Genomic DNA, 27,414 nt, shown 5'->3' with positions numbered 1-27,414 from the left:
TCATACAGTCCATTGTGTGACACTCTCCAAGCAGCAAGAAGTTTCAGAGTTATTCAGGGTTTTGTTCCTGTCGGGCGAGAGTACACTGTTGATTCACGATGTCATTGGAAGAGTTTATTTAAAAATAAACAAGTATCACATGTGTTGGCAGCTGATCTACTACCCTTCCCACAGAAAGACCCGTGCACAGTCAAGATACTTCCAGCATTCAGCTATCTCTCAGCTCTCTGTCCAATTCTGTTCCAACTGACAATGGGATTTCTTTCACACACACCTTTCTCAGCAGTCTATAACCTTTTCAAAGCCACTGATTTCTGAACATGCCAAACAACTCCTGTCCCTGCTGTGGCAAAATTAACAAAACAGTTAATTCAAAAAACAACAACAACAACGCCAACCCCACAGTTTCCTTGATAAATCATGCTTTGTGGTTTTGTCACATACCCTGGGATCAAATGGCTTTACAGTCAAAACAAGAGAAATCATTGGGTATGAGGACATAATTGCCCATGAAGGAGCCATGAACATTGAGGGATTATTCTGGGCCATTAACAAGCAATCTCCCCAACAAATGATAGGTGGTCCAGTCATAAATAACATGAAGCTAGCATACAATCTTTCCCTCTCCCAATGACAATGGCCACAGGTGGGTCCTTTGCAAGTTATTCTGTAGAATAGCACTCTGGGAACATAGGGCAGTGCCTTATATCAAGTTTGATAACCCAGGGTTGTCCACTTCTGCTCACCATAGTTCTCCAGAATCTCAGATGGAGTTATTTTAACAGGCTGTCCTTTTAACTGGCAACACCATCCATTGGCTTTACCCTTGGGAGAGGGTGTTCTTCTGAAAAAGCCTTTTTTTAAAAAAAAAGCAAAGCTATAGAATGGACTTGTTTCTATAAAAGAGGAGGAAATGTAGTGGATTTGTTCACTAGTCGGTGCCCTTGCCTCAGAGTTCACCTCAAGTTGTTGTCAGAGGTTCTCGGATGTCACACATTACTTATTTATGCCTTCGCCCCTCCTCCCCAAAAAGAGACCCCTCTGAGAATAATTGGTTCTTAATTGATACTGGCTTTATACAACCCTTTACGACAGCTAGCAACAAGACACCGCTAAATGGGAGGATCATTAATACGGGTATATGTTGTGGATCTTCAGGGACAGGGCTGGAAATAAGCAAAGTCATTAGTAGTTTATTTGCAACAGTGTATTTATGAAAAGCTCTGCGGAAAGTGTGTCAACAGCCAGTGTGTAGCAGAGCAATTAACACTGTACTTTTGTACAGTTGGGCTGTTAGCATGGGAGTAAACAGAAGCAGATGTGAAGTGCTTGTGATGTTAGTATTCGCAGCCTCGTCTGACATATGCAAATAAAGCAGAGTGCTTACAGAGCTTGCCACCCCTATTGTACCATGACCTTCCTTGCCAAGCCCAGGACAGGAGTGTTACATTTGCACCAGCCACTTGTTAATTATTAACTATCAGATATAGCATTGATGTTCTTAAATCATTGCAGAGTACAGGGGAAAGATCTCAGGGATGGGTGGGTTGGTACATTTAGCAGGGTTTGTTTGGGGTGCTGCTGCTTCACATATATGTAGGATAAATTGAAAGACGCATTGTTTACACAGAAAGTTATACAGTCCATTGGATCCTGGCTTTGTTGAATTTTGTCAATTGCCGCTGCTTGGATGTACATCGTGTATGAGATTCACAACCAAAGCCCAGAATATGTGTCAGTGATGAATGTCACAAAAGGAACGTGAAACAATCTGAATACAGTCATACCTTGGAAGCTGAACAGCTTAGTTCCCAAACGTTTTGGCTCCAGAATGTCACAAAGCCGGAAGTGACTGTTCTGGTTTGCAAACTATTTTTGGAAGCTGAACGTCCGACGGGGCTTCCGCGACTTCCGATTGGCTGCAGGAGCTTCCTGCAGCCAATCAAAAGCTGCACTTTGGTTTTCAAATGTTTTGGAAGTCGAACAGACTTCTGGAATGGATTCCGTTTGACTTCCAAGGTACTACTGTATTCCTTTACTAGCCTCACTGAAGAAAACTGGCATTCCAGCTGGGTATTAGAACCTATAAGAGTTTACATTGCATTCGGGGTCTCTGAGAGAAGAACTGCACAGACAAACCTGTTCTGTTGTTTGAAATCAAAATGGACATGCCACATAGCTGAGACCTATTATTTGAGCCAATAAGTTGGATGTCTAAATCTGCCCACATCTCTTACATAACAAGACTCTGTTGTTGTGAGGGCTGGGGTTGAAAAGGAGTTCCTGGTCTTGCAAGGAGGCGTGGCTCAGCTACTTGGCAGAACCTAAATCCAGTGAACAGAAATGTGATAGGGGAATTTAGGTGCGTTTATCCTTCTGGGAATGGGAATTTTTGTGGACGAAGAGTGCTAAGTAGGGATAGCAAAGATGGGGTCAGTTGAAGCATTCAACTCCGGCCTGGATTCAACTATTATTATTATTATTATTATTATTATTATTATTATTATTATTATTTACTTATACCCCACCCATCTGGTTGGGCCTCCCCAGCCACTCTGGGTGGCTTCCAGGATATTAAAAACACGATCAAACATCAAACGTTAACTAAGTTGTTTCACTAGTGGAAACCAGAGCAACAAGTCCCACTAATGTAGTGGGGCTTCCCCACTCCCCTCTCTCCATGCAGTCCTACACTCTCCCCAAATCTGCTCAGCAGGGTTGGGGAAAACCCTAGAACAGCATGCTTGCACTTGTGGAATGACCTCCTTAGTACAACATTGAGTTCCAGCTTCTATGTGGAAGCATTAATACTTCTAATTAACATTGAAAGTGGAGCCAAACAGGAGCATTTAAGTTGGACTGCAGCCTATAGTGGATATGGTGCACTTAATAACCTTAAGCCAGGCCTACATTGAGCTTGAACTAAGATACCAGCTACTGTCTCATTTCCAGTTGTAGCTTAAACACTAGTTTTGAAAACCATATTGGTCACAGAACTGGTAAGCAGGGATCAGAGCTCCCAATCCCCTCTTTTATACAATATACCAGCCTTCCTCAAGACATCTAGAAGGCACCAGGCTGAGGAAGTCTGCAATAAACAGTTATACAGCACCCTTTATTACAGCACCCTTTAGCCCAGCCTGTTAAAAAAATCTTTACAAGCAAATGTGCCCAGTGAAGCTGGTGACGATTGTGACCTCTGGTCCAATAAGACTTCTCCATTATCAAGGGAAGAGTTCTTTTTGTATGGTGGCACACACTGCAACCCCCTATGGGCAAAATTATTTCCAGACTCTTTTGAAGCTTTCACTAACAATGTTCATTTACATACAGTTTAAAGACTGATGTTTTCCCTGGGAAGGGAAATTGCATTTTAGGAACCTTTTCACCATAATTATTGACTCAGATATTTCTGACAGGGAAACAGAGATGGAGTTCAAAGGAGACTCAGAAAAATAGGTGATAATTGTTTCAATGTGCATTCAGGAACAAAGGATAGCCTAGCTTGCAAAGCACAACCATTGACTCTATGCAGAGTTTCAGGCAAGAAGGATTACAATGTTTAATACACAGTACATGCATGTTTGCTTTTACATATGAATGGTGTGTGTGTGTGTGTGTGTGTGTGTGTGTGTGTTTATTAATACAAAGTATAAAATATGATCTCAGAAGATACTGTTATGGGTCTGTGTAAGTTTTTAGATTGATAGACAGATATGTAAAATAGATGAATTCAAAATTAAGCGTAATCTTAAAATGCTCCATTAATGAAATCATACCATGGAGAGATTTGGTCTCTAGACTCCTTTTACTCTGCAACAATAATTTTAATGAGGGGAATATCTAGAAATAGCATGGCTATATGTGTAGCCCTACTCTGAAATCAATTTGGTGTAAAAAGATAGTGAGTATCCTGGTGAAAAAAAATCACATCATAAACATTTGGTTCAGAGATTCCAAGAAAAACAAATATTCAATAACAAACAGAGCCTGTGAGCTAGATTATCTCTTAGAAGGGGAGGCAAACACCTGCTCAGAAAGATAAAAACAGAATGTCAACTACCAAACGTGGAGATATCAAATCAGCTCCAAATGCAGCTATCAAGAGCTTTTCCTGGTAACTGAAAAACACACAGAGACCACATAATTGTCAACAGACACATATTTTTGTTAATTGCTAGATCAAAACAGCCCTCCTGAATTTCAGACCCACTTACTATTTATTTATTTTTGTCTCCCTTAGAACATATCACATTCAATTTTCTAGTTAATTTCTGCTGAATGTAATCCTCGGGTAAGCCACCCCAAATACTAAGCCTCACTCCCACCAGATACTGTATAGATGATATAGATATATAGATATAGATATATAGATGATATAGATATCCTAGGGCACCAATCAATTGGGGGGTATGCAGGTGAGTAATGGATACCCCCACTTTTAAAAACAGAACTGCAACATTTAGTCAACAAGTCTGGTACAGTGGTACCTCGGGTTAAGAACTTAATTCGTTCTGGAGGTCTGTTCTTAACCTGAAACCGTTCTTAACCTGAGGCATCACTTTAGCTAATGGGGCCTCCTGCTGCCGCCGCACCGCCGGAACACGATTTCTGTTCTCATCCTGAATCAAAGTTCTTAACCCGAGGTAATATATCTGGGTTAGCGGAGTCTGTAACCTGAAGCGTCTGTAACCCAAGGTACCACTGTACTTTAATCATTTAAATACATTCTAAAATGGGGGGGGTGTTTTTGTTTTTTTTAAATGTCCTCAATGCATCAGGCAGCTTAAAGAACCCCATAAATGAATACAAGAACATGCAAAAACTGTAATCGGCAGGCAGTCAGGAACAGTCCTCTCCTCTCACACAAAAGAAAACCTGAGAGTTTGGAACCAGGAAAGATCCCGCTTTCTCTGCAAACAGGGGACACTGCTATTTTCTATTTTGGAAGGGAAGGTTGTTAAATCAGCACAGCATCCTCATATTCAAGGAGATCCTTGTGGAAGACCGCTCTGCACATCTAACACTGCTCAAGGGTGTTGGGGGATATTTAAGAGTCTATCTTTGGACTCCTTGTCCAACTTTCCTATGTGAAGTATTGACCTGGAAGCCCCAGGTGCAGCAAAAGTGTTGAGGTTCCTACTGTCTGTATCAGTGAGCCTCGAAGGCACAAAGGGCATATGTCAAATAGCCATAAAGGCTGCTTTTACACTTTCATGAACTCCAGAAACACTGCTATACAACTACATGGAGGAATAAAATCTGTGTGTAATTCAACATAGCACGAAGGAGATTCTTCCACCAGTGCAAGCATTTCTGCTTGCCTGGCAAAATGATCTTGCCTATTCCACCCCACCCCACCCGTGTTGTTCTGGAGGTTCTCACAACATGCCAGAGTGGATTTGGGGAACACAGAGTGGTCATGCAAGGGGAAGAGAGAGGGTCCCTTCCTATTGCGCTAGTAGCATCCCTTGTGCTGATTCCCTGGCAGAACAGGTTAATTGAATTGGGGCCTTTGTCACATACAGTGGTACCTTGCTTCTCAAATGCCTTGGTTCCCAAATGCCAAAAACCCGGAAGTAAGTGTTCCGGTTTTCAAACGTTTTTCGGAAGCCGAACGTCTGATGCGGTGTTGAGTATTTTTTCCAGGGCGCCTGTACCTTGGTTTTCGAAGATTTCAGAAGTCAAACAGACTTCCGGAACAGATTAGGCTTTTGTTTTTGCTATTTATTTTGCGTTTTTGTTTCTGAGACTTTTTCAGTTAATTTGTTTTTGTGACTGTGTGGAACCCAGTTCAGCTGCTGATTGATTGATTATGTGACTGCTGAAATGACTATCACCAGTGCAGGTAAGGGGGGAAAATAATTTTAAGTTTTATCATCTACAAAATTGTCTTATTTATTTATAGTACAATACATTGATTATTGCTTTCATTTTATGGCTCAATGGTCTCGTTAGAGAGTAAAATTCATGTTAAATTGCTGTTTTAGCGGTTGTTTTAAAAAGTCTAGAATGGATTAATCCATTTTACATTTCTATGGGAAAGCACGCTTTGGTTTTGGAACGCTTTGGTTTTGGAATGGACTTCCAGAATGGATTAAGTTTGAGAACCAAGGTACCACTGTATTCCAAAAAAGTTTATGTGTAACCCAGAGATGGGGAGCCTGTAGTCCTATAGATGTTGTTGGACTTTGATTCTGATTATCTTATTAGCCATAATGGCTAGGGTTCAGCCAAATGTGGAGTGGTGCATGTTGCCCATCCCTGATGCAATATAAGCTCCTTTATGTGTACTGAGCAATAATTCTCTATCGCCTTCCAAAGGGAGAGGTAGCTGTTACCGAAAACAATCCTGTAGTGCTTTGAAAGTCTAACAAATTTATGATGGCATACACTTTCGCAAACTATAGTTCATCTACTTCGGATAAGCAGATTACTGAAGCACAAATACAGCTTGGCCTGGGAGACATTAGAACTAATTGGCTGCAATTAGATCCACTGCGCCATTTGCTTACTAACAGCTTTGTTAGAAAGCAGGCTCATCTTGTTACATCGTTGGAACAATTGGTTTTGGACTCAAGGGTAAAATACGTGATACGCTGTTAAATGTATCAACAGGAACAGTGACAGGCTAAAAAAAAAAACTTGGGGGAAAGAAATAATTACACGCTGCTGAAATGCTATTTGGACTTCAGAAATCGCTGAGATCACTTCTCAGGTTTTATTAGGGGAAACACAATAAAATTATGGCTTTTTATCAAACGGCAGCCTAGATTTCACACTTAGTGGAAACAGTCACATCTGACACCTAGAGAGAATATGGTAGGTAGTAGATGGACTGCTGATTTTTGGTGGCTATATTTAAAGAAATGTCAAGAAGGCTAAAATAAATTACTGGTTTTAAATTTCAGTTATTATTGTTGTTTGTTTGTTGTTATTGTTGATGTACCCTAAATTAAATTTGTATACTGCCTTTCACCCGTAGATCTCAGGGTGCTTTACAACATAGGAACAACATACAGAGAAGCAATGTAAAAAAATGGTTTATCTTCATGTTGATAGCAGCCAGCAATCATCTGTCACTACATGCCATATAAGAGAAGGGAATGTGGTCCATCAAGTGGGTGCCATCAAAGTAGATGCCCTCTTCCAAGTGGTAGACAAATTAATCCTGAGGGCTTGTGGCACCACCAGGAGGTCATTATGAGATGGGCTCAGTGACCAAACAAAGCAGCATGGGAGAAGGTGGCTTCTCAAATAACCAGGTGCTAAATAGTTTAGGACTTTGTGCACTATCAAGAAAACTTTGGACTTGACGCAGCAACAATTGGCAGTCGGTTCAGATCCTTCAACAGGGTGCTGCGTCCTAATAGTAGGTTGCCTCATTCTACACTTGCTTCCTGCACCAGTTAGAGCTTCCAAACCAACTCCAAGGGCGGCCCCCTAAGAGGCCATGGCAGTAATCCAGCATTTGAGCACTGCGCTGCTGTTGCACATGGACAGGAGACGGATTCACGTACAGTATTATGAAGCAGACATTTAAAAATAGATATCTAATTGTATTTATTTAGACATCAGCCAAGTCTTCTGGGTGATTTACAAAAATTTGTAAAAAAAAATGCATTGAAAAATAAAAGTCGTGTAGGGGGGGAAATGGCATGTTATGTTTAATCCTTCTGTTCCTACTTCCTGGCTTTGTTCCAATCTCTCTGATTTGGAGGAAGAGAGCCAAAGAATGTGTAGAGTAGACAGGATCCTAACCTTCTCTTAGCATTCATCATTCCACATCACAAATCCATGGAACTCATACTATACTGCTCATATCCCCTACCTCTCTCTGCCCCGCCCCCTTAGTCATCACCTATATCAAGCAGGCACATCCAACTTCCAAGAGACTGCAATCTACTCCCACTATAAAAAACTGGCAGTGATCTACCCATTGGAGTTGTTGAGCTTTCTGGGGGGAAGGTTGAGCCAAATTTGTTGAGCTTTTTGGAGGGACAATCAATCAGGAACCCAAGATCGACCAGGATCGACCAGGCACCCCACGATCGACCAGTAGATTGAGATCGACCTGTTGGACAGGCCTGACCTATATTATCCCTACCATGGGAAGTAGTTACTGCAGGACCTTCCATTTCTTTGCAGAAGGATCTCCTGGGATGAGTCCCTCATCAGATCAACTGTTCAACAGCCCTGGATGCCCAGTTCCCAGCCTGTGTCCTTACCAGCTTGGCTTCCTAGTCCAGAGAGACCTACCATGCCATATAACATGGCTCTTCTTAGGAGCTCCTCTTCCACTGCCTTTCACCCTGTTTTCTTCAAACTGTGTCCACCAGACACATGTCAGTCCAACTATACAAAAAGATCCCGTGTGTTTGTGTGTGTATGGTATGAGTTGCTGAGCATTTTCTAGCTTTATGAGCTCAATCTGTGACCATATTTCTGTACTCCTTCAGCTATCTGCTTCAAATATAAATGAAAAGGTCATTGCTAGCCCAAACCAGGATAGGTCAAGGGCATTTGCTATAGATCGTCTGCTTCAAATGCAATGTTCCAGAAGCAATCTGGCACTAGGCATAAATAGCAACAACAGGGAGTCTCGGATTTCAGATTCACGATAGAGTTTATAGGGGAGAGCGGTTGGGACGAGGCAACAGTTAAATCTCAGCCAGCAGCAGAGTCGCATTGGAGACAGGAAGAGGCCCTAGTTCCTTTTGGAGGAAGAAAGTGGTTTGGTTGCATTAGGGGAGAGTAGAGCTGTGATATATTGTCTCTTAGAAGGAAAATGAAATTTTATTTCTTTTTAAATATAATAATATTTTATTCTTTTTTCCATGTAGAAAATAACACTTGTTACTCAACAATTACAGTATATTCCAATTTGACAAAACGGATGACTCCCCACTCTCCCAACATTGATGTTTACAGCCTAATTTACAATGTACAATTGTATTTTAAGGTTCTGTCTTATCTAATTTCATTCTCTCCAACATTCTTCTTAATGTATTCTGTTGTTTTCGTACACTTCAAACCCTGCTGTGGTCTTTGCATATGGGAAATAATTGAGAGAGAGAGAGACCTGAAATGGTTTCCAGTCTTCTTTAAAAGCTTTTAAATTTGTACCTTTTATCAGTGCCGTCAATGTTGCCATCTCTGCATATTCAAAGATATATTCATCCACCATTCTTCTTAGGGGTTTGCCTGCACCAGCAACCTTTGGCTATTGGCCACACTGGCTGTAAATTATGTGAGTTGTAGTCTAACAATATCAGTAGGGTGCTACATTGGCTACCTCTGCTTTAAGCTGTTAGGGTCTCAAGGAACCAATGTGAGGAAAAAGAAGGCACCTTTTATCTAATAATAATAATAATAATAATAATAATAATAATAATAATTTATTTATACCCCACCCTCCCTGGCTAGAACCGGGCTTAGGGCAGCTAACACTAATAAAATTACAATGAAACATAATAGGGGGGTGGGGAAACATTTAATTAAAATACGGGTTAAAATACAATTTAAAATGCAGCCTCATTTTAATAGTAGCCCATAGATCAAAACCATAAGGCAAGGGAAACATAAGGGGTCAGACTGAGTCCAAACCAAAGGCCAGGCAGAACAGCTCTGTCTTGCAGGCCCTGCGGAAAGATGTCAAGGGCCCTAGTCTCTTGTGACAGAGCGTTCCACCAAGTCAGGGCCAGTACTGAAAAGGCCCTGGCCCTGCTTGAGACCAATCTAACCACCTTGCGGCTTGGGACCTCCAAAGTGTTGTTATTTGTGGACCTTAAGGTCCTCCGTGGGGCATACCAGGAGAGGCGGTCCTGTAGGTACGAGGGTCCTAGGCCACATAGGGCTTTAAAGGTCAAAACCAGCACCTTAAACCTGACCCTGTACTCCACCGGGAACCAGTGCAGCTGGTATAGCACTGGGTGAATGTGATCCCACGGCAAGGACGCTGTAAGGAGCCTCACCGCAGCATTCTGCACCTGCTGGAGTTTCTGGGTCAGCTTCAAGTGCAGCCCCGTGTAGAGCGAGTTATGATAATCAAGCCTGGAGGTGACCGTCACATGGATCACTGTGGCCAGATCCAGGAGAGAAAGGTATGTGGTGGAAATGTAAGGTATTAAAAGAATTTTGGGAAATGATATCTAATGAAAAAAAATGTTTAAAAGAACTTTTTCTATAAAAAAACAAACCTGAAGCCTTTTTTTTCAGAATTCTAGGTGTCGAAATCCCAAGGGAGCAGAAAAGGCTATTTATGTATGCGACCATGGCTGCACGGCTGTTATTGGCCCAGAGATGGAAAGAAGATAAAGTCCCCACCAGAGAAGAACGGAACACGCCAGGGGGGCACCCACAGCCCCTGGACTGAGACAAACCTCTCTGGGAGTAATAATAATAATAATAGGAACACTTCAGCAATAAAAAGTGTGCACGCTCTATCCTCACTAAACCTTTTTTTTTCCCCAGAGAGGTTTTTGTATATTTCTTACAGGCTTGCCTACATCAGCTAATGGGATAGTCCCCTGAGGATGTAGAAACCACCACGTAACTTATACGTGGAGCCATTTTGCTTCCAAATGGATAGGCTGTTGGTAGCCAACATTGTGCCCTCAAAATACATTTGGACCACAACCCCCATCATGGGTGTGTGTGTGTGTGTTTATGTATATATGTACACAACTACACGCATATATGGCTGAAAAGTATGTATTTATGGAAAAGCAATCCAGCAATCCCATTCTCTCCCCGCCCCAACAACATGGTTCCTGTTTAATATTTATAGATTCCATCCGACTGACAACAAGACTCTGAGCCATCTTTGCATTTTATATCGGGAATGACGATACACAAAGTGAGGATTGCAAGGATAAAGATTCAACATCCCACATCAAAGTTCTGTTAGCCATAAATCTTCTTGAGGCTGATGCTATAGAAAAGAACACAGTAAATATAAGCCATTTTTTGCTTGCTTGGTTATGCAACTGCAGCAAATAATCTGACAACACAAACACCAAGCCTTTTAAAGGTTTCAAGTGCCCTGATTACAACCGCATTAAATCTGTGTCCTTTTGCATAGAAACTCTGGGCTTGACAGAGAGTAAAATGACTCTAAACCTCATCTGCTTTTCTCCCTCAGTTGGTATTTTATAGTCCCTGCTGTGTGGCATCCGCTACTAAGCTGACATGCCCGAACAGTGGCTGAACAAAGCAGAACCCATTGAAACTGCATTTATTTTCTAAATCTGCATAAAATGACTATTGCAGGGAGGCACTGCTCAAAACTGCCGACTTCAAAGTTGTTGTTGTTTTCATTTTTCTTTTCTTTTAACCCAATAATCAGCTTGAAACGCAGCATACAATATAATCTCTAAATGCAGGAAATTTAGTTTACATTTTGTAATGTAAAAATGGCTAAGGGCTCAATATAAGGAAGCTGGAGCGGGGAGGGGGCGATTTTACAAAAAATAATATCCCTATTGAGACAAGATAACAAATATAAGTAGTTTTTCCAAGGGAAATTAGGGTTCCTTAGGGAAAAAATCACCCCCATCTGCTGTTTTTGAAAACAGTGTTTTGTGGCACCCTCTCCTACTTAGTCATGCTAAAACAGTGCAAGAACAAAGACCAGCCCCGGTACATGCATACATTTCCCTCCTAAATTTACATAAAATTAGAATTTCCAGAACACATAATGCACCAGCCACCATGCGGCATTCTTCCTTGAACTTACAGGGGCTCTCGGTTTGCACAGTAAATACAAACTCTTCCCCTACAGTAAATGCTGCAATTCTAAAAGCATCTTTCATGTTTGTTTGTTTACAGTGTGTTTGTTCTCTCCGGCATTCAATTACATCCAGGATGCATTGCTTCGAAACCAAGGATTAATTTCTTCGTGAAGGTTTTTCTCCCCTGAAAAAAGTCAAGCCTTAGCTTAAAAGAAGACGTCCGCTTTTCTGACACACGTAACTGAGCTGTCCATCTGGCTGACCAAGAAGCCTCTCCTCCATCCCTCCTCACGTCTAGATCGATGGCAGGGGCTGAATCGCGTTGCCTTGCTCCCTCTTCATTTCCTCTGGTTTAGGGGCATTTCAGGCACGAATAGCATAATGCTATTGTGAATGTTATTTTAGTGTCAGAATTGGAGAGTGTTTCAGAATGGAACTTACAATGTGTGTGTTTTAGTGGTGGTGGGGATCTGGCCTAATGAGTGCTCTTGGCAAGCCATATCTTCATTGTTCTGCTTTTCCTCTTTTTTTAAGAGAGAGACAGGCAGGAAATCAGGATCAGCCGTCGAAAACAGTTCTGTGCACATTTCATAATCTAAAAATAAATTATGCTCCAAACTCGGTGGCATAAACAAACTGGCTCGCCTGCGTCATTGTTTAAAGTGATATGGATGAGCAGGCCAGGGCAGGGAAAGATGTAACAGACGCTTGAGGCGCTATTTGGCAGGGCCATATTCTTTGAGCGTCTTTGGACATGACATCCAAGGCCTTTTGAGCTCTCTGAATTCAAGTACCACTTTGATGGGCTGCTACTGCAACTCCCAAGGTAGGCACAGAATTCTCACATAGCACCAGGCTCCAGAGTTTTGCAGATGCCACCAGTGGGCATTGCCAGTCAACTTGCAAGATTTTCTTTAATGACATCCTTGCCTGAGGCAAACAAACAAACAAACAAAAAGATCTAGCTGCCGACATGAACCCAAAATGAACAAAAAGGCTAACAGGAAAAAGTATGCAAAAATAACACATAATTTAATGAATACACATGGGGGGATTTAAATAAATAACATGGATCTCATATAGATATAGATATGCATATACCATGCTTAGATTTTTAGGTTGACCTTGTATTATTTAGTTTATTAAATTGCATGATATTTTTTGCATATTTTCCCCAATGAGAGCCTGTCTTGGGAGGACTTTGGCAGCACTTCTAATCCCGTGGAAGCTACAGATGCCCAGAGCCTTGGCAGCTCCTTCCTTTCAGAACAATATTGCTTGGCAGATAGCCCCGAATGAGATCCCATTTTGAAAGTAGCGCTTTCGATGGGAACAGAAACATTTGCCCTACAAACCACTTAGCTGTGAGAATATTCACTCTTGTTTATTCCTTTAAGACGAAATGGGCGATCCCTTCACATCAAAAGTCCTTCATTCTTCAACAGCATTTTCAGGGTCTGACAAAGTATTTGATTCTTAGACTGTGTACACATTTGCCATTTACTCAGGCTCCTGTGCATTCCCACCTCTGTTTTTTTAATCTGTTGACACATGACATTACTCATGACCTCATGCATCTCAAAGTTTCCTCTGAAATACTGCATTTTGATCCCATTTTCCCCAAGCCAGCTTCACTCTGACTTGAGAAATAATAATGAAACATATGTTGTAGATATTTATTATGCTATTTTTGTGATATACAAATGACATCAGAAAACTTGGTATACTTGTTTGTATAACATTACTCTTGTTTATAAAACCCAATTAAAAAAGAGAACTGTAGGCTTACTCAATGCACAAGTGAATTTAGGTGTGTACAATTGAAAAAAAAGCAGATTTCTGGGTACAGAGATGGAGTGGGGAAACCAGCCAGGTAATGCAGGGTAATGCACACACACCCACACACCCACATCCACACACATCCCATTTCCACTCACTGGTGTGGACATATAGCAGGAGACTTTGATACACATTGAATTGTGCTGTTGTGTACAGCAGAATACAAATTCAATTTGAAATACCCAGAGAAAAAACAAGCTTGCTGGTTTTTTAAGCCGGTCATATGTACCTAACCTCAGATTGATCCACAACTGATTAGGATAATCCATGAGACCAGTTTGGGAAATACTGTATTGTTCTAAGTTGAAACAGGCCTCCTTTGTCCTTGGTGACATCAACATATATCCTGTTCTGGTTGTCTATGTAGCATCATGACACCATCATGTCCAGTAGAGGATACCAGACTGGAAGGCATTTTACGAAACAGAAAGCAAAAATAATGGTGAAGCCTTAGCCAGGAGAGAAACAATGACTGTAAATAGGTTCCAGAAAACATGGGATTAATGGTTTTCCTAAACCTCTATTTTTGGTGCAAAAAGTAAACAAAGGGACATTCAGCTGAGTTCTGTTCACTGCTAGTATATCCTCCATCTGCTTCAGTTTGGGTGCTGCTTGTTCAAATTACTGCTTCTACTTTGTTTTCGTCTACATCAGTGATGGCCAAACTTGGCCCTCCAGCTGTTTTGGGACTACAACTCCCATCATCCCTGACCACTGGTCCTGTTAGCCAGGGATGATGAGAGTTGTAGTCCCAAAACAGCTGGAGGGCCAAGTTTGGCCATCACTGGTCTACATGGATTAGCCAAACAGGTGACCCCAGCCAATCAAGAATTAGGTAGTACCTGGAATGACTTCATGAGGCTACTTAACCAATGCTATTTGGCCCTGTGATGACATCACTGAGTCAAATGAAGTTAATTTAAAGTGAGGGTGATGCTTCCTAAATTATACATGACTGATTCTGGTCAAGAAGGATCTTATAATAAATAGGACAGTACTGTGATACTACGCAGCCAATCAGTTTTGGCCGTGTGATGATGTCCCTGAGTCAAATTCAGAGTCAATTCAGAGCAAAGGCACTGTTTTCTGAATAGACAAACTTGTGTCAAAATCATTTAAAAATCACTATACAGGAATAGCAGTTTTTGAAAAGGTGCATTAGGGATAAATGGACTGTGCAACAAGAGGAACTGTAAATGATTATTGCGTTCATATGGAAACTTTTATAACTCATTAAGTCAGGCTTTCCTTATGACTTGGTTAATGGTATTTGATAAAAAGTGCTGTGCCTACTGTTTCAATGTATATTGCTATTTAACCTGTACATCTGTATTTACTTTTTGCATTTTAATTATGCAAAATTAAACTTAGCAGAGTTGGGGCAGAGCATGACTTATTTTGCACACAATGGCTGAGGATGCTATGGTATTGGACTCACTCACATGCCCCTCCACCCAAGTCACCTACAAACCTGTGCAAACTGTCGGTCCTCCACAATGGAGGTGAGACTGTGAAGATGCAGAGACTATACTGATGCTCTCTGTTCAGCAACAGTAAAACCTGGAGTTGTATGGTCAGCCCAAAGCAATGTAAGTTTAGAAAATATGTTGGCACATTAGGAAGGATTTTGAAGAAAGCAACAAGGATATTCAGTCATATGGGGGAAACAGTTTTGCTTGACATACAGAACAATTAGAAGGGACACATTAAAATATTTACCTATAGGATGTCAGAAAGAAGAAAAAGAACCGCCTTCACCTAACAGAATGAAGTCCATTGGTTTTAAATTAGAGGGAAATATATCGTTAAAGATTAGGAGATACTTCTTATAAGCAACGCAGCACTGGATAAATTGATGTGCAAGGGGAGTCGTCGATATTTTTGTCTTCCTGGGATGCTATAGATATAGTATTTTCTGTCTGAGGACATGGGATTAGATAAGAACATGGATGGAAAATCTAGATGGCATTAGCCTCCAACTCCCATCATCCCTTACCACTGGCCACTCTGGCTGGGGCTGATGGGAGTTGGAGTCCAAAAATGTCTGAAGGGCCACGGTTTTTCCACCCCTTCCATCACCATCACCAGCAACAGCAACTCATTACACTTGACATTGTATTGGCACCAGAAAACCCAGGGGTAACAGAGGTCCGGGATCAATCCACTCTGTGTAAAAATACACCACAAATATTTCAGCTTCAGGGATTATATCGAAGAGTGAAACTTTTGAAAAAGAAGCAAATCAAGAACAATAAGATGAAGGTTAAAGTTGGTCCTTCTGAATGACTATATATTGATTTTGATGATGAAATAAATAAGTGAATGATGGATAGTTTTGTTATCTCTTCATATCTGGCTCACTCCTTTGCTTTGGCTGACTAAAATGGATTGGAGCGAATAAATGTGACTGAGTGTGTGAAAGAAATAAAGCAAAAGTTAATAACTTTGCATTGAGCATCTGGGAATACTACATCTCTTTGCTAGATCATTTTTAAATGATCTAATGCTGTAGGCAAACTTGTGTATTGCAGATTGTTATTGATGATACATTAATTTATGAAAACTGAAATAGCTGGAGACATTAAAATAAAAATTGCATTCTGTCTACAAGCCTGGAACAAATTATTGCAGGATTTATTCAACTGTTAGTTTTAACATTTGGCATGAGGAATTTTCTCTTCTAATTAAGATCTCAGAATTAATTCTCTTCTTGTCTCTTGCAGTTCAAAGTTGCCAACAATAATGATGCGAAAAGAAATGAGAGTGGATGTATTGATGTGCAATGTATAAAACAAAGATCAAAACATGCTAGACTGGTGGCTTGGGCTCTGCTGACAGTCCAGAGCTGCCTGGAATCAAAGTCGGCACAGGCGTTGGGTGAGCAAGCAAGAAGGCAGCCTCACCCCTGAATTCCAACTTTCCTACTGCCATCACCATGCCCAATCCCCAACACTCAGGAGAGGCTTTACAAATGGGACAGTGAATTGCAGTAGGAGGAGGGTTGGCAGATCTCCATTATGGGAGATGGCTTACATTTGCATAACATTGAATGTGGACTGCAGAGTGTTACATTATCAGAGGGAGCTGTGAAACAAACTGATTCAGGTTGGATGTGGCACACTGGCATCAAGGTGGTTATACAGAGGTGTCAAGGCTCAGGGAATACTATCCCTCCACCGGTGACAGCCCTCCTAAAAAAGCAGATAACACTAAGAGTCCTTACTACGTAATTTATTCAGTATTCACAGAGGAAGACAAAGGGATGTAGTCTCTATGCAATGATGGTGTTGCTCCAAGTAAAGTCCCACCCCCCATTCGTCTCCCTTAATCTACGTCAGTCCTGCATCGGCTAATCTGAGCCTTCTGCCACTGTGCTCTCTGTTCTACTACCCTCAATGCCCATCTGGTCCTGGGGAGAAGGGGGGGGTCAGGAATACTTTCCAAGGACACTGAGTCTGTCAGCTGTCTCTCCCCTGGTGCTGCTTCTTCTTCCTGCTGATCCTTTTCCAATATTTCCCAACTTCTCCCCTCTGCAGCCTCTGAACTATGTCCTTCTGCAAACCGCTGATCTAAATCTATACTGTTCTCCTGTTCTCAGGAAGGTTCAGGAGAAGACGGGGGGTGGTCCCCACCATTCGTCCTCAGTCCAGCCCCTGACAAGAAGACAGACATTACATGATTTCTCTGTGATGTCTCCTTTAACTGAAGATGTTCTTGTTCTCCATATTGTAAGCAATATTATAAGTACCAGTAGATGTTAGAGCATCTACATTGTATGAAGAAGGTCCCCATTTCAATCCCCAGCATCTCCAGGTAGGACTAGTATTCCTGAAACCCTGGAGAGCCACTGCCAATATAGCCAATACTGAGTTAGATGGACCACCAATGGTCTGTTTCAGTGTAAGGCAGCTGTGTTCCTATGGGAGGCAATGAGAGGTGACACAGGAAAGAGTGAAACAGGATGCATGTTTATTTGTTCTAGACAGAGAGCACATCTTGCCATTAGAAGACGTCATTGTAACGCGGTCCCCTGCCTCTAAACACCATTGCATCATGTCCCAAAGAAGAGAACCTCAAAGCTTAGCTCCTGTTGTGCTATTGTTTCTAGCTTCTTTGGGTACCAATCCAAACGGTGCCAAATTGTCATGTATAAGAATATTGTTACGACTGCCAGGTTTGAAGATGGCCTTGTATCGAGTCTTTTCTGTGGTGAATAGCTGAAGGCAGTTGATGAACATGAACCCAAAGTTTCAAAAAAGTATATATCGGGGAAGTGTGGATAAAAGTGCATATATTGGTGAAGATTGCATTAAAAATGCATTATATTAGGGGAAAATACTTGCAAAAAATGGCGTATTAGGCAAAACTGCATAGAAAAGAATGGTATATTGGGAGAAATGTGCACTCAAATGCCACTGAATTTTCGTACAGACTTTTTAAAAATTGCAAATTGATGAGGAAATATAGTGAACTGAATTTAAGATGGGAAAAGTGAGAGAAATCAAAACTGACAGAATCCTCCATTCCTGGCTATATATTCCACCATAGAAAATCATGGGCAACTCTATTTGCTTTGCGAGCCATATGCCTGCACTAAGACTTGACGTACAGCTGCAGGTGGTTGTCCGACCACATCATCTAATCTAAAATGTCATGGTAGGATTTGCTAGTGTTGAATTTCTTGCACTCTGCACCTTATGATGTTTGACAATTCTAAATTAACGAACCGTTTTGTCTAAACAGTGCTTTTCCATGACACCTTGCACATTATCAAATTAGTGAAACAGTGCCGTGCTATTCTGGGGGGTTTACGGTGCATTTCGACATGTGATTTAAAGCAAAAGGTCAGAGCTGCAGCCCAGAAATGGCATGGTAGTTATGAGCTATCTATCACATGAAGAGGAGAAAGCGGTGGCCTTCCCTAAATTTGGCTTGCAGCACATATTCACATGCTGGTTGTTCCATGCAACTCCTTCCTGCTCTCTGTAGAAAACAGGATGTGTTCCCCTCTCCATCAGCATCTCTTCAGATGCGACTCTTGGGGTTTGACGTTATTTATGTGTTTTAAAGTTCTAGATCCAGCTCTTCCATAGATACCAAATAGTTTGCGAATGTTGAAAATTGCACATGCTTAAAAAATATATATATAAAGATGATTAGTTGAGGCCTGCGACTCTTGGAATTTTCATAGAGATAAATATATGTATTTATATTTTTATATATCATTTGTATATTTGTATATTGTAGGGTGGTGTTTTTTTTGAAAAAGCTACCCCTTTAGCTTCAAAGGTGGGCAATGATGGTTGGAAATGCAAAACGTATGCTTACATATTTAACATGTTAATAAAATTGTTCTGGACAATAGCTGATGAGGTAAAAGAAGGCAATGAAAAATATTTTAGAAGAAATAAATAGAACACAACAACCTGAAAGTTATTTAGTTTTGTCATTGTCACTAAAAAGAGAAGTACAATTCTGTCTCTTGCAAAAATATGTAGAATATGTATTTTATTTCATTACTTTTTTGTGGCAGATATTTTATCTGAAATTTAGATATTTATTTAATTCATTTTATCGCTCCCCTGCCCACTACACCTTTGTCTGATTATTCAAGTACAGATTATTCAGATATATATTTGTTTCACTTCATCAGCCATGGAAATATATAGAAATATTTATCTGCAGGTCCCAGTGCATTTTACATATTTTAAAAGTCAAACAACTAGATAAGAATCTAGGTAACCAAGCTGTCAACCTTTTGACCACCATTTTGGATCCACAACTTTTCATTTCCCATTTTAATATAAAGGATAAACTGAGAAAAGGTAATGCAGTGGTTAATAACATAAACTCCCAGTCTCTAACTCAAACCTCAGTTTACTCTAAATGCACAAGGTGGCAAGGTACAATCAGCCTCAGCATACCCTCCCTCGTCTGTTAAATGGGGATAATGTGCTCTACCGAGAAAATCTGCATGAAACAGTTTGATCATTTAAGAAAACAAGTATACAAATGTCAAGGCATGGATATGTAAGTATATTGCTCAGGGTGTGGGGAGTGGAGCCATAGAATTCTTATGCGGTGCACAGCTCCACACATGTGAAGATAGGGATATCGGGAAATGCTGGATATTACTTTAAAAGGGTTTCAAAGTTACCAGTTACAGAGTCTGGAGTCTGTCAACTGATGGAAACCATTGTGGCAATAGAAGGTAAATCTACCTGTCTTCCCACAAAAAGAAAGAAAGAAAGAATTTTCTTTCAAGATTGGCCCAATATGGATGCTTAGGGGAAATATATTGACCAAAGCAACTGATTTTCATTTATTCTTTCTTTATTAGCATTTCCATAATTTTCACAAAGCCAAGGCTTACCAACTGATCCAAACTTTTATAGCATCAACCCTGTAGCAATAGAAAATACAGCAGGAACTGGAGATGTTTGGAAATAGAATACCACTCCCAGGGTTGTCACATTCCCAGACAATAAATTGTCATGTAGAAGGGTTTTTTATGTTTTGGGAATACATTTGAAATGTACCTCTGAAAATATGTTCTCTCTCAGCAAGTAACTGAATGAATGCAGCAGATAGTTTTGCTTATCACTCAAATCGTGGGTTATTTCCCTTTTTTAAACAAAAAAACACAAAAAACCTTATTAGAACCATTAACAGTCCAAGTAATGTTCATTGCACTACAGTTCCCATCAGCCCCAGCCAGCATAGCCAATGATCAAGGATAATGGGAATCAGAGTCCAACCACATTGATGACACTCTACCATGGCATCCCCGCAGAAGAAGGCTTAGGACTCATTATTATCTTGCGGGGTTCCAAAGTAATCCACACACAATCCAACCATTCAAAATTTGTTTATTATTACTATTATTCAACACTTGTTGGGACTGCCTTTCTAAAGCAACATGGTTTAAACAACATCATTCAGAAAGTCCAACTGGAATAATGCTAAAATTAAGTGAAATTCTTCCCTTGCGTTACACAGTCTTCATTTACAAAAAGTATGTATATATATATAAAAACAATATCTAAAGACAACCAGGCTTTAATTTGTATCCTTCAGACTACATCAGTCCATATCAGCTCTGTGGTGTGAACAAGAGCCTGTTTTTTTATGCATAGCACTTTTTTTTTTTACACATACAAAGTTACATCACAATTGCACTGGAGTCTAGAGTTGTAACTGTGCAGACATTTATTATTAATATCATCACATTGGGGGAAAAACAACAGCAGCCACCTATGCCTTCTTCAGGCATTATCAAGAAGTATTAAGTTAACATCAGAGCTGGGGGTATCTCTGCCCCCCACTTGTCACTATTTCTGTCACCCTCCAGTGTGTACAGGACAATCTTCTGAAGTGGGGAATCTCTTGTACTCATGGAATCTTTCTATGTTCTTTAGAACGTTAGAAAATCAGGGTTCTAAAGCACACGTGAACCTTCATGAGGGCAGAAGGCTCTGCTTCAGAAGACTGACCTCCTTGATTTGGAGGGAGAGGAGAATGGTGACAAAGGACAGAGCTGGCATACTTGACCGCATGACCCTCCTCATATGTTTCCTTAATTCTGATTGGCAATGTCTGATGATGGCTCCACTTAACCCATAAAGTTGGGTTTTTCTCCCAAAATATGCTTGCTAATTCTAGTTGTATATTATGAAATGCATATGGGGCACATTCCTTGCACTCTTGCACAACTCCTATCAATTTCAGCGGTGTATGCAGAGTGACATCCCAGTGGATTGTGCCTATGGTCAGTATTAATATATTAAGGGCATGTCCACATTGCATAGTTTGAAAGAGGAGGAAGAGAAGGGCTCCAACTCGGTGCATCAGATCCCTGCAAACAATACTGCAGCTTTGGTTTTCCCATCTGTTCACCCAGCAAAACAGGAAAATCGTGGGATGAATGGAGGTGATATAGTCCACACTGAGGAATGGTGTGCAAAATTCCCTGGCCACACAATACCTTATTTTGTGGGGCCTACTTCTCATCCTTCAATTTTAGTGCATAAGTATAAAATACAGGAAACTCCTAAGTGGACATGCCCTATTACTGTGTTAGTCATAATGCCATTCCCTCTTTACTTACTTGCTATATAAAACCAATTTTTTAAAAGCCTTTCAGAAAGAAAATAAAGCTTTACTACAAAACAAATGAGTGCGATAAAATTGTAAGAGACTCTGAAGAGACTCAAGCTTCACATCTTCCTAACCAGAAAAGGAGCAGCAGCTGTATTTAATTTCAACTTGATGTGCTTCAGAACTCATATTCATATAGGTATTTAATGATCCAAACTTAATGGTCCTATGCAGAATAATTACTTATAGGAGGGAGCAAACTCCATGTACATTCCTTTAAGCATTGTTTCAAGGGGAGGGGGGGATCTTGAGTTGGTTCTGTGTGGACATGACTGTGCTTTGGGATATACTGATATTAAATGTTAAGTGCTTCATGTAGACATTTGGAAGCTTTATACTACTCTTTTTTGACCGATTCCTCGTCCCCCCTGCCCTCACAGTATAGCCAATACAATGAAAAGAAGTAGAGTGCAAAGCAAACAATTAAATCGTAGTGGTACAAGGTGACGCAAAACACAACGAACAAGAGGAAATAAAGTATTTTGTAACCAATGTGCTTTAAAACGAGACACTCAGGTGGTAAGCTATAAACTTCATTTTGCTGGCCAGAAATTGCTGTGTGACCAAAAACAGACTGGTGGTCAGTGTTCAATGTTTCTTCAGTTATCAAACCTTCAGACTCTGAGATTCTCTCTTCTCTTTCTTCTAGGGGTTCACTAATTAAAATGGTTGGCCCTAATAGCTTCTCCTGTTTGAGCTCTGGCTGATGGGGAAACAGACCTGTGCTACTTTCTCCTTTCTCACTAGAAGGCAGCACTGCTGAACTCTCAGGAAGTTCTTGGAGTTCAGTCTCCAAAGAAATATTTGGAATCATGGGAGCTGTGTCACCAGTTGGGGTGAAGCCGCATTCTGAGTCAGCTGCAATATCGACTGAGGCTTCTGTGTCTGGATGGAACACTTGCCCCCCCTCCGCAGGAAGAGCTCCCCTGGACTCTTCCGAAGATGTCACAGATGAACTTTCGCAATAGCTGCCAGCAACAAGGACCTCAGAAGGAGAAATTTTGCATTCTGCTTTAGCACCGTCGTGAGGAAGCATTCTCCAGACACTTGCCTCTTCAGCCTCTTTCTTGCATAGGCCTTGCGGTAGGCCCTGCAAAGCTTTCGGAGATGTTTCAGGATAGAAATCCTGCTCTGAAATGGCTTTTCCTTCTGCAGCGGAAGTCCATAATATTTCATCTGGTGGTGAATCATTCCCAGTGCTATGTTCTGCTCCACCAAGCTTTTCGCTTGCACTGTGTACTGACATCATTTCTCCGTGCACCGTTTCATGTATGCGTGCATTATAAATATCTGAAACGGATTCCTCTTCAAATTTGGTGTCATATAATACACCCGCTGTATTGCATTGACAAAGAGGATAATGTGAACCATCACTTCTCCCTTCATGTATATCAAACACTGTTTCCTTTTCCTCTGTGGACCTGTCACTTAGTGCAGTCTCTTGAGGTAGCTTAACAATTACTGCTTTTTCACCAGCAGACATTTTTTCTGGAGTGCTTTCTGATGTCATTTTAATTATATAAGAGGCTGTAACTGCCTCTGCTTCCCTTATACTATCATGCTCCACTACATAAGACTCTTCATATCTCACCGGGTCTTGGCAGGTAAACAATTCATCTGTGGGAGTTACATCCAAACATCTTGTATCGTCTTTAATTCCCCACATAGCTTCGCCACCTGTTAGCTCTTCCACCTGCACTCCTTCGCTTTCCTTTTCTGCCAATTGACTTCCTAAGCCTCTCCAACTTTGATCCCCCCATGTGACCCTGCTGCTCTGATCATCTTCCGTAAACCTGCCAGGATCACTTTGGCACAGCTCTGCCTGAAACATCTTTCTGTTTGATACATCATAGCCCTGATTGTGCTTCCCTTCTTCTAAATTTCCTCCAGCATCAAACACATCTTCTACATTTGTTGATGCAGAATATGTGGATATACTTTCATCAGTTGCCTGTACCAAATTTGGGTAGCTCAAGCAAATCCCACTTGTAGTCTGAATGTCTTCTGGGTAACTACTCTCTGCTCCCTTTAAATTATAACTTAATTCACCTACAACAGAAGCTGTGCTTTCCTGCTTATTTCTTTTGCCTGAGATTTCTCCAGCATTTAGCCATGATATATCTATGGATTCATGTAATTCCTCATCTTTTGCTACATCTAACACACCAGGACTCATCATTTCTCTTTGAGAAAACTTCTCTATTGTACTGCCTTCATTGTTACTGGGTGTGAACAACAATGGTTGTTGATTTTGTATTTCAGCGGAATCTTTTCCATGCCTGTTGGTAGGGCATGCTTGTGCCTCTTCTGAAGATTGCTCTAAAATGCTCAACTTTATTTCTTTCACCTTATCAAGATTATACTCAGACTTATATTTTTCTTCTACAATGTCATCTTCGGTATGCAAACTTGTGAAAGACCTTGGTGTGACATTAGCTTCAGCTAAGGTATTGGTATTAAATTCTCCTCTTAAATACACCTTTTTGTTCCCATATCTCTCAATTTTGAATTCCTTTTTGTCAATGCTTTCTAAAACTGATTCAAGAGTTTGGGAAGATGTTTCTTGCATATGTTGCCCAAGAAATGGCTTGACCTTGTCATCCACTCTTTCCAATACTTCCTCTTTTAACTCAATGGCTTCATCATACTCTAAGGGAACTATTTTGGGTCTTGTTTCCCATGCCTTTCTGTGGTGATCATAATTATCCTCTCTGATTAACAAACTCTCCGTTGTTTTGCTTCCTGAGGCATCTTCAGATTCATGCTTTTGAACATCTGCAGGACACACCCCATGTTTACTTGAGATAACATCTGTAAAACGGTCGGTCTCTTTTTCTTTCGTTCCAGACCAGTGCTCCAGTGATGAAAGGGTTTCAATAGTACTAAAGCTTTCTGAAGACTGGGCCCTATTGTTTACCGAGTCCAGTGCAGTCAATTTTTCTGGGGGTAACATACAAAAATCATTTCCTGTGGAAGATGTTTGGTTATTGTGCAGACCTTTGTCTTGTAAAGCACGTTCAGATGAACTTATCACCAGAGGTTGCCTAAGCAAGCCAGAGTCTATCTTGCCCCCCAGTTCTTTTGGTTCATTTGGAAATCTAACTGGCTCGGTTGTGTATAAATTCCTTTCATCCTTGGCTCTAGTGAAGTGCTGCCTTAGCTGAAAGAACAGAATAAGAAAAAAAATGGTCAGAATGCATGTGTGCATACACATAAACTTAGATATATAAGAGGAAGGATTTAATCAGGAAAGTTTTGTATTCAGTAAGACGGATTTGGAGAAAACAAATCAGTTACAGATTTTATGTTGCGTGTCCTCTTTAAAATAAAGGGTGTTAGAAGGTTGTGTAAAAGCTAGAAATGAAATAGCCCTGATTCCCTTCTCTTTCTCGCTTCCACCCCCGCCCCCATCTCCCCACCCTCTTTATTCATGAGCTCAGTAAGCTGCAAGTCCATTTCAGACAAATGAATCCAAAAGAGAATATTCTCTACAAGAGAAGCTAATTCATTCACAGAGCACATTCCCTCCCAGGCATGTTTTATTTTAAACTGACTGCATTGACACCGCATATCAAAGCTAGAGAATGAATGGTATTGTCCGGTAAAATAAAGATACATTTGCACACTGACAAATACTCTAAGGGTTCCCTTTTCTTCATTCCTCTCAGCACCCATTTTACAGGCTGCATACCGGAATGTTTTGAGAGTTCCAGAAACTGTAAAAGGAGTTAGTAAAGGAGAGGCCAGGAATGAGTAAGTTTCTTCCCTCTCTCTCGCTCTCTCCTCCAAATATTGCATTATACAATTCAACAGCATTTCCTTGTCATGGCATTCTCTCCGTGCTTTCGAATACTCAGGCTGATGGTTTCATACCAATCAATTAGAGGATAGCTTCTTGGGGGCCACCTTATTACATTTACACTTGCTGCAGATACCCCCATTACAGTGACTCTTATTAATATGTTTTCTGCAAAGCCTCTGCAAACTATTAATAGTAAAACGTCACTCAAAGAAAAGTGAAGGAACTAATGTTTCTGCAAATTCTGTTTTAATGACCCTCTGCCAACTGGCGCTCAAATGTATCTGAGCTCTTCAGTGATGCCAACTGTCAGGATTTAATAGTGAGATGGCTGGGTTTTCCCCCTCCTCTCTCTCCCTCCTCATAACTGACATTTGCATGATCTCAATAATTATATGCAAATCTTACGATTTTCCCTTCTTCTCACATAAGGCTCATGTTACTTGTCAACTGCCGAGCTGTCTTGTGAGCAATTGCCTATGGGTTTCAAAGATTTGGTTGCATTTCCATTTATTATAGGCCTCCATTGTTTAATTCATTACGCAGCACATAAGGTAAATTAAAATCTGAATGACATACATATACACTCTTCATTTATTGTACAGATGATCACTTTGATTTTCCCTTCTTGTTAAAAACTGTTAAATTTTAGTGTATTCATTGTCTCAGGGAATGCTAAGAGTATCCTGTGATTTCCCCCACCCCCAGCTTCTTATTTCTGTCTTTTTGTTTTTTTAAAAAAAGTTTAAAAAAATAAATTTACAAAGATGCTGATTTTCAGACAGTGAATGCTCCTGCATTGGGTGACAACTCTTAACTACCCTAAAGTTAGAGAAAGGGAGTCTTCGTGCTTATATGTGAAAAATTCATTTTCTTGCTCACTGATAAAGGGCTGCAAGTCCTGCTGTGGGTTTCAGCTTTCCTGTGTTCTCAAACAAACAGTATTATATTCCATACTTATTTAGCTATGTGCTCCAGACTTGCTGTCATTTCTTCCCACAAAACGCAAGGCAGCCTATTTTGGATGACCCACACAGGTTAAATGCTTGCCGTTTAGAAGGGAATTGATATGAATCAGAGGTGCTGGGAATGTATATTTTATAGCTGGCAGGTGAGATTCATGACCAATATGTGCACAAATATTGCTCTTAAAGAGGTTCATTAGCAGGAAGAAAAGAGGAAGTTGTCATACCAGGGGTGTGGGGTACAGCATGATTCACCTTACCCATTGGCCGGATGCCAAGATAACTGACTCCCCACATCATTGCTGTTGCTCTGTGGTGAGCTTACAAGCAGCCACTGCAGGGCAAACAGCCATCTACATCCAGTCATAGTCTGTGTGAGGCAGCCTACATGTAGAACAAAGGAAGTCTACTGAACAAAAATTGTATACATGTGTACACTGATCAGAGAGACCAGAGAGACAGGACTTTGAAATAGTCTTCTAGGGCTCTCAAATTGTCCCTTATCGCCTGTGATAAAAAGAAGAAAAGAGATAAGTTATTGAATTAAGGGCAGCAGAACATAATGGAATAGACTGAATCAATGCACTTTTTACCACCAATCATGTTAAAGATGCAATCAAAGCTCTGATGTTGGCATAGCACTGGCAGATCTCTGTGTACCTATCAGCACTGTTGAAGCTGGAGAAGAACTAACTTTCTTTGAGGAATAAATGGGTTCAAATTATCAAACCGTTAAGTGAATAATGCACAACACTTACCAACAACTCTAATTCTTTCTCATTATCTTCATTATCATCTTCGTTACGTTCCACAGCTTTGCTGCTTACATTTTCCTTACATTGTTGAATTTCATTATCATCCACGTGTGAATAAAGAATTTTGGGGATGTCTGACTCTGAAGAGTTAACACACAGAAAGACAC

General features: G+C 40.7%; 1 protein-coding gene across 1 annotated transcript in view; it reads right to left on the bottom strand.

Moving 5' to 3' along the window:
- Positions 1-20,424: 20,424 nt before the first annotated feature.
- The window catches only part of PPP1R3A (protein phosphatase 1 regulatory subunit 3A), a 30,174-nt gene continuing 23,184 nt past the window's right edge, over positions 20,425-27,414 (bottom strand). The window contains exons 3-4 of the mRNA XM_081928941.1: positions 27,251-27,387; positions 20,425-24,888 (exon numbers count right to left, since the gene is read on the bottom strand). Coding sequence (XP_081785067.1) covers positions 22,066-24,888; positions 27,251-27,387 — 2,960 coding nt within the window. The 3' untranslated portion in view covers positions 20,425-22,065. The remainder of the gene's footprint in view (positions 24,889-27,250; positions 27,388-27,414) is intronic.

The sequence above is a fragment of the Podarcis melisellensis genome, assembly GCF_964234715.1.
Source record: "Podarcis melisellensis genome assembly, chromosome: 10".
Lineage (NCBI taxonomy): Eukaryota > Metazoa > Chordata > Lepidosauria > Squamata > Lacertidae > Podarcis > Podarcis melisellensis.
This window is presented reverse-complemented; position numbering and strand designations above follow the sequence as displayed.